We start from the raw sequence: 9,016 nt of genomic DNA, 5'->3' as shown, positions 1-9,016 counted from the left end.
ACACCGTGTCTTTTTGGGACCAACCAATCCAACCTGAGCAATACCAGAACAATGGGCGTCAGAATATACAACATAATCCTAATCAACGTCAGAATAATCAACCATTTCACAATCAGTCCCGAGGAAGTGGCAATCCGCAATCCAGCCGGGGCCGATTCCACAACAATAACAGGCGATTTAATGACTCCAGAGATAACCAACGTCAATCTCCTCCTTCTCCTCAGCAGCATCATGTTAACCAACTGGATGTGTCGGAAAACGAGGACGGGTCTCACCATTAATGACGCTCCCTGGTGTTGACCCCACTAATTTGTGTCAAGATACGGAAACCGTTGTTCCGGTCATTTCCACTCAAGACAAGGCCCCTTCTCATCGACTTCAATCCCTTTGAAATTAAATCAACCTTCAGGCAAGCTTTCAGATCGCCCGGAGCTGGAGGTCAAATTATGTGATAAAATTTTTTATGCATTGCTGGATACTGGTGCCTCTATATCGGCTATCGCGGAAAGTACGTATCCGATTCCATTCGCCTAAAGGCCCGCCGTAGAGCAGGAACTCAGCCGTATGCTTGATTGGGGGGTAATTGAACGAAGTTCGTCCCCATATGCTAGTCCTATCATATGTGTAAAGAAATCAGACGGATCCGTTCGAATGTGCTTGGATGCCCGCCGGATCAATAAAATTATAGTGCCCACTCATGATGCGTCTCCACCACTCGATGAGCTCCTTGCTCGATTTCATGGCAAGCATTTCTTCTCTAGTCTCGATTTTTCATCCGGTTACTGGCAGATACCTCTACATTCACCGGTCCGTAAATATGTATCTTTTGTATATGATGGTCGAACGTATTCTTTTACCCGATTACCTTTTGGTTTGAACATATCCAACACTGCCTTCGGACAAGGGATTGAAGCCGCGTTGAAGTCACAATCAGCATCAACATACCATCAGGAAGAGAATGTGCACATCTACGTTGATGACATATTGGTGTCAAATACAACGTATGAGTCCCATTTACTACTGCTAAGAAATCTTTTCGAAAGGATCCGTCAGTCTGGATGACCCTTAACCCGAGTAGCATTTTCTGGGTTAAACGTCGGTTTTTAAAAACCGAGTTCTAATATCAGTGCTAACACTGTTGATCAATATTCATGGGAAACCCAGATGAGCCAGATATGGTTCACAGAACATTTTTATGCACGGATACTGATCAAATTATTTGTCATAGATTTAGTGTCGGTTTAATAGACACTGAACCGTGCACATATTGTTCTGTTAAACTTAACATTAACTGAACCGTTTACAGTGTTCACACAAAGTTTTTCTACACCGTGTTTAAAAACGCTATATGAACTATACACTTTATATCTTTATCAGTTATTATTAAATACAATAACAACTAATATATATATATAACAATAATATAAATGACGGTAGATATTTATAAATACGAAGCGGCTTTTAATATAATTATTAATTATATATATACATATACAATATAATATCTATATTTATAATTTGTATTATATTTTATTATTATTTGACAACGCGTCGCGCGGGTATGTCACGTGATCTGCCGGTTTTGAGCGCTGTTGTCGACGATACGGTTGCTTACAGCTTTTATTTCATTTCATAAATATGAAAACAATTGTTGTGTCGAACTGTCGAAAGCCGACCTTGTGAGCTGTGATTTTTATAGTTTTCGTAAATAAAAATCTTATAGGTACTCTAATACTTTTATACCTTAATATTTTAAAATTGTTAATTGCTAATTATTGATATAGACGTTTTTTCAATTTCCAAGTAGTTGCGGTGTATATTATTATACAATTTAAAATGTAAGTACCTACTATATTATTTGTAATTTATATTTTTTAATAAGTATTAGTTTTAGATATTAATTTTGACTATAATACCTATTTTAACACAATTAATTCAATCTAATAATGCAAAATGTTTGTGTGTTGAATATTTATGTGTTGTTAATTACCTATTTTATTTTAATTAGTGTGCAATTTTTAACATATTTATGGTTCTTAATTGTACCTATTGAACTAGTTTTGAATTAATTGGTTAAATAACACAATATAATTAAATATAAAATGTAGGAACATACATTATATTTATACTACAGGCAGTGTTGGGGAAGTTACTGTTTTTTGGTAATTAAATTACATTTCTTTTGAGTTAAAAAGTAACTCAATTTCAATAGAAGTTCCCTTTTTCAAAAATATCACTGGAGCCTAATATATAACCATGTCTTCAATCGACAATACATAAGCTAAATATTAAATAATGACAATCAACAATATGAAATTATTAACAAATATGTACTCATTTTTCTACGCATTAAATATTAAACTTTTTTTCAAATTTATATTAAACAAAAGTGCATTTTCAAAATTACAGTCACTAATTTTATAACGCTTTTTAGTGCATATATGAAACCAAATAAAGTAACAACTAATTATATAATAATTACTACAAAAAAGTAACTCAAATAACATATATAAATTAAGTACTTATAATAAAATGTAATTAAATTACAATCAAATTACTTAAAAAGTAATTTTATTAAAGTTACTCCTCAACACTGACTACAGGACATCAGTATGATAAGTTATATACCTACATAAGTACATAACTATGGGTACATTTTAATTAATGTCTATTATATTATACCTATAGGTAATAATATTTAGTATTATAACTTATATAAGTACCATCTTATTTTTAATATACTAGTATTTATTTTTATATTAACAATTTAAAAGATCAGTTTGTTACTTATTATCAAAACAGAAATTATATTTTTTAATAGGTCCAAGTCCACTAGGTATCGTCATAGAAAAAGAGCTGCACTCTCAATATCTTCTTTATTTTCTTCTAGTAGTGATGAATCCTTAGAGAATAATCCAAATCCTCTTATTCCAAATATAATTATACCAGATTCATTGCATGTAAATACGGAAAATACTAATACCATTGAAGTAAACACTTTGTACAATAATGATCTTAATAACTCTTATAATAGTGATGATAACATTCTTAATAGCCTCAGCTCATCTAGCGATGACAACAGTATATTGTCAGATGATGACAAATGTGAAGATGTTGAATTTATAATTGCTAGGTGGGCTTGTAGAAATTCTATCTGTCATTCAGTATTAGATGATTTATTATTTTCATTATCAAAGTGCTCTCAATTTAAAAATTTGCCCAAGGACTCTCGTACATTACTACATACTCCTTCAACTTCTACAGTACTTAAAACAATTGAAGGTGGTTTATATTATCATTTTGGAGTTGTAAATGAAATTGAGTATTTATTCAAGACTCACAAAAATGTGCCTACTGTTTTACAATTGATAGTTGGGGTAGATGGTTTACCTTTAATGAAAAACCCTCCAAGTCAGCTATGGCCTATACTTGGTTATTTTTCAAATGTCCTTGTTGGAAAACCTAAGGTTTTCATTATAGGTGCTTATTATGGTAAATCTAAGCCAATTGATTGTAATGAATATATGCAGGATTTTGTTGATGAACTGTGTACATTAATAAATGTAGGAATTGTTGTTAATAATATACACTTTAAAGTTTTATTAAAAGCAATAATTTGTGATGCACCAGCAAAGTCATATATTTTAAATATTCGTGGTCATACTGCCAAAAATTCGTGTTTAAGGTGTTCCTCAATTGGTCAATATGAAAACAACCGTGTTTATTTTCCAGATTTAATTTCTAACTTAAGGACTCATAGTGATTTTGTGGCATGTATTGATACAGAGTTTCATTGCGGTGAAACTGTTGTTTCAAAAATACCTGAGTTTGATATTATAAATAGTACTCCATTTGATTATATGCACAGTGTTTGCATTGGAGTTATGAAAAAAATGTTGCTGTTTTGGACTGGAGGCGTGAAACGACACCACTTAGCTCTTCCAAAAAATTTGTTATTTGTTTTAGATACAAAATTAAACAGTTTAGGACAGTATTTACCTCATGAATTTCAAAGATCTCCAAACGAGAATAGTAGAAAACACCCAATTCATGATGCATCTCGTCTTAAGGCCACAGAACTAAGGCAAATTTTACTTTATACTGGCATGGTTATTTTTCATGATGTAATTAGTAAAGAAGTTTATAATCATTTTTTGGAACTTTGTGTTGCTATAAGAATTCTTTCTATTGATAATATATCTGATGAGTACAATGAATTTTCTAAAAAATTAATTTATCACTTTGTTGCTTCATTTGCCCATATTTATGGAAAGTGTTACATGTCCCATAATATTCATACATTACTTCATTTATCTGATGATGTCAAGAAATTTGGGTCCTTAAATAAATTTTCGGCATTTCCTTTTGAAAGCTATATGCAACCATTAAAAAAAAAAATTAAAAGTGGTGTAAAACCGTTACAGCAACTGGTACGACGCTATACTGAAGAAAAAATACTTTGGGATAGTCGAACATCAAAAACTGAAAATTATAATGTGCCTTTTAACTTTCAATGTAAAAATAAAAATCGTCCATTTACTGATAATAGTTGTGAACCCCAATTTACAGGTTGGAAAATGAAAAATTTTGTTTTAAAATTAAATAAAGCTGACAGTTGTATAAAAACTAAAAACGGAGATATAGTACTGATAGAAAATATTGTTACCTCCAAACTGAATAGTGATGATATATTAATAATTGGACGAAAGTTTAATAAGTTAACAAACTTTTTTGATAATCCTTGTTCTTCACGTTTATTAGATATAGAAAGTGCATCTAATCTTAGTCATCTTCAGTCTTGGAAGTTAAGTGATATTAAAGAAAAAATGATGTGTCTTCCATTGACTAATAATAATGTTTTTGTAATTTTGCCTTTACTGCATTTACAATAAATTAACACCTATATTTTATATTTAAAAATTAAATATTTATTATTATGTATATATAAAATTAGAAATTTTGTAAATAATATAGTTACTAATTTATTTTCGTATAGTTAATTTATTCTATAATGTATTATATTGAAAATGGTTTTTGTTATCCTTAAAATCCTTATGTTGAGATTGTTCAGTGTTGTATACCTATGCAAAGGATACTATAGAATAATAGTTGGGTAAATATTTTTTAGATAGTGTTAAAATATGTATATAGATTTTGAACTTTGTAGTAAAATTAATAACAATCAATTTATTATCAGTTCATAAATGATACTTATTTAAAATAAATATATTTCATTTGTTTATATTTTGTATCAAAGTATTGTGGTTTCTTAGGACTTGGTATGTTGTTGTTTTTACTAAGACAAATGAGGTCCAACATGTTCCAAATACATGGTTAGTAAATAAGACGATTTGTTGGTTCCCATACCTCCAAAAAGGTCAAAAAGAAATATATTTCTCTATGTCACAAGTTGCTAATATGATATCGAAACATACAGCCCCCAATTCCAAAGATGGTGCAAATTATAAAGTGAAATCAGTTGCAGGACCGTTTGGTAATAAAAATTAACTATATTTTTCTAATAAATATGTCTTAATAATGTTACTAATATATTAGAATAAATTAGTGATGAATTTATATATGTATATATATATGTACTTAAATACTCGCTAATTTTTAGAAAAAGAAAGTCAAGCAAAAAAATTATCCAAAGCTTGGTCCGAACCAGATACGTCAGATGATGGTAGTTATATATCTCCAATAAGATCATCTCCTAAAAAAAGGAAAATAATACCAAAATGTAATCGCCAACTTGAAAAGGAATTTCTGGAACCACCTAAACCACCTACCACACCTATATGTAATATTAATAAATTGTATAACTTAGAAATATATGTATTTAAAAATATTTGTAACTTTTCTCAATGTTATAGCAACTAGATCTAGTACACATTTTGGTTCTGTTTTGTCAGAGACAAATGATGTACTACAAGGCATGAACTCCAGCTCAATCGATGAATATAAAGAAAATAATATGAATAGTATGTATGTAGTCTTGTACTATGATGACTATTTAGTTATTTGTTGATAATAACAAAATCAATTTTACTCATTAATTTATAAAATATTTTAAACTAATTAGTTTTTTATTGTTACCTATTATATAAATATAGATACTACAGTCATTGGTACCTTAGTTCGAACATTGGGTAGTTCAAATAATGCAACCAGTCCAAAAAACATAGAAAATGTGGAAAAAAGTAAATATATAAATTACACTTATATAATATGTTGGAATTTGGTAAAAGTTTGTCAATTAAAAATGTAATTATAAATTACTTAAAATATTATAGATAAACATTCAAGTATAGATGATATTAATGTTAGTCCATTATTACAAGTATCCAATACAATTACAAATGAATTTCAAAATTTGAGCTCAAGCTTTAGGAGTACTCCTAAAGAATATATTGAATCCTGTATATATCTACCAATATATTTATAAATTATAATTTATGCATTCTTATTTTTAATTAAGTTACATAATGCAACACCTATACTTATCAATTTTAAAAATTATTAGTTACTACCAGATTTACTAGTCCAGCCTGTTCTAGTTATGAACAAAATAAGTCAGATTCAAAGAGTTATTCTAAAGAAACTCATTCTACAAGTAGGTTATAAATACTTATAAGTTATGCATACAATTTATCATAGGTTTTATTAGTTTCAAATAGATAAATAATAAGATCAAATTTATTTTTAAGGTGAACCATATGATGATATTTTATTGACGCCAGCTGAGTATACATCTTTAAATAATGTATTCCAAGAAAATTCTGTTAATAAAGAAGGTATACAATTAAATACTACTTAAGCACTAAGTTCTTATTAAATAACATAAATTGCTTATTTTAAAATTTGTTCTGATATTAAACAATCATTTAGGTGACATTAATGAAATAGCTGAATTTATATGCAACTCTGGTGATGAATGCAATTTTATGATTGACAATAATGTAATTAAAAATGTTGAAAATTCAACTAGTTGTAGTTTGACTGAAAGTGTAAACATAAATGGTTTGTATTCCATTAGGTAAATTGTAGTTGGAAAAATATTATTCAGAATGTTTGTTCTAGATAACTATTGTTGCAAAAATCTGTTAGCCATTAAATCATTGATAGAAAAAAATGAAAAGACAACAAAATCGATGTTAAAACAGATCTTGATACAATTACACATGACAAATACCTCAAACACTAAAATAGTGAATGCCATAAAAAATTTGGACCAAAAAGTACAAATTATTATGAAATCTGATTCTAGAATGAAATCTTTAGCTCTACCTATTCCCACATTACCCGCTGCTTTCATTAATTTACTACCAGCAAAATCCATTGAAGAAGTAGATTTACTAGAATCTCTTTTATCAGATGAGACTGATGGGTTAAAGAATCAAGAAGAATTAGTGAGTATATATTGTTTTTGAATCATATTTTTATGTATTTTAAATATTTACTTAAATAACTTACTTCATGTCTAAAACTTGAACTAAGTATTATGCATCAATATTGTTATAGCTTAAATATCTCTTTAAAATACTTAAAAATATGAGTCATAATTTTTGAAATTTCAGAAAACTTATGTTTATATGAAAGTTGGAAGTATTAATTCCTTTAGTGCAGCAATACGACAAGCAATTGACACATGCTTTATTTATAAAATATTATCTGCCTTCAGTTATAAAGGGAAAACAAAACGAGGTTTTGTTAATTTAAAATTATTCTCCATCATTTATGGTAAGTATTTACATTTATATATATTATAAGTTTAAAAATATTAAGATACTATTAAAATTATTTGTTATAGAAGCTTTGTCTGGTTTTCGAACTGATCCACAGAAAGAAATTACATTCCACAATGTTACAGACAATTACATTAGACATTCTGGCTTTCTAGTCTCAAAAGAAATATCATCTTCAGTGTTGTAATTATTATTTAGTAAATAATTACCTTTATGAATCGTATAAAAAAGTTCAAATTTTTTCTTTTATATTTTATTCTTATATAAAAAAAAATGTACCTATTGGGTGCAAGTATTACTATAGTAATTATATATATACCTACTTATAAATGGCTTAGGAAGTACCTAATCTAAATATTATTATTATTATTTTTTTTTTTTTACCATAATGTGCATTCTTAATTTTGATCAAGTGTTTTATTAAGCTAGGTACATATCTAATTAATTATTATTATTTACTTAATACGGTTTTTTACTTTTATTGTATTATATCAACTATGATTTTTTCTTATTTTATACCATAAACATATATTGTATTTAAATATAATATTGGTTATATAAATAGCTAATATGCCATTGCTACTATATATTTTAACATTTCAAATAATTATGTACTGTTTATATTATGTTCTTTTAGTTATTTTAGTTAGGTTAAGGTGAACCTACTATAATTATGTATTTATAATTTTAAAGACAAAAGCAATTAAAATATTATTAATCTTACTAAACATATTATTATACACATTTTATAATGAATTTAATAAATATTTGTTCCTAATTCATGTTTTTTAGTTTAATTTTATAGTTAAATAATTACCTATTATATAATAATAATGGAACTATGTGGGTGACAAGCAATATATATATATTCTGAAACAACATATAGTACAGCTGGTGAATCTGAAAAACTTTTGTTGAACCCTTTCAATCTGGTTAAAATTATAAGCTAATCAATCTATTTCATAGTCAGGATTTTATTTATTTTTTTTATTGGGGTGTGGGGGGAGAGTAGTAAATGGTCAATCTAGCATAGACATTTTTAAATAAAGGTCTTCATGATAGAGTTGAGGGGAATATAGAATATGAAATTTCATTGCTAATATATATATATACATATACATGTATATAATATTATATACAGCGGCGTATTTAGGAATAGTTATTGGGAGGGGATGAGCCATTGAATGTTACACATAAAAATACTATAAACACGATTTAGTGTCAGGTATATATAGGTAAATTCTTTAATAATAAAAAAAAAGACCAAGGGG

At 27.9% G+C, this 9,016-nt stretch overlaps 1 protein-coding gene across 1 annotated transcript; it reads left to right on the top strand.

Moving 5' to 3' along the window:
- The first annotated feature begins 5,400 nt into the window (after nucleotides 1-5,400).
- On the top strand, nucleotides 5,401-7,932 carry LOC132947254 (myosin-G heavy chain-like). Its single transcript, XM_061017509.1, has 11 exons — nucleotides 5,401-5,494; nucleotides 5,621-5,800; nucleotides 5,874-5,981; nucleotides 6,114-6,197; nucleotides 6,294-6,419; nucleotides 6,524-6,613; nucleotides 6,708-6,794; nucleotides 6,889-7,020; nucleotides 7,081-7,409; nucleotides 7,578-7,740; nucleotides 7,811-7,932. Exons 1-11 carry the CDS (start codon nucleotides 5,401-5,403, stop codon nucleotides 7,930-7,932), a joined length of 1,515 nt encoding a protein of 504 aa, XP_060873492.1.
- Nucleotides 7,933-9,016: the final 1,084 nt, after the last annotated feature.

Source organism: Metopolophium dirhodum, chromosome 1, assembly GCF_019925205.1.
Source record: "Metopolophium dirhodum isolate CAU chromosome 1, ASM1992520v1, whole genome shotgun sequence".
Classification (NCBI taxonomy): Eukaryota; Metazoa; Arthropoda; class Insecta; order Hemiptera; family Aphididae; genus Metopolophium; species Metopolophium dirhodum.
This window is presented reverse-complemented; position numbering and strand designations above follow the sequence as displayed.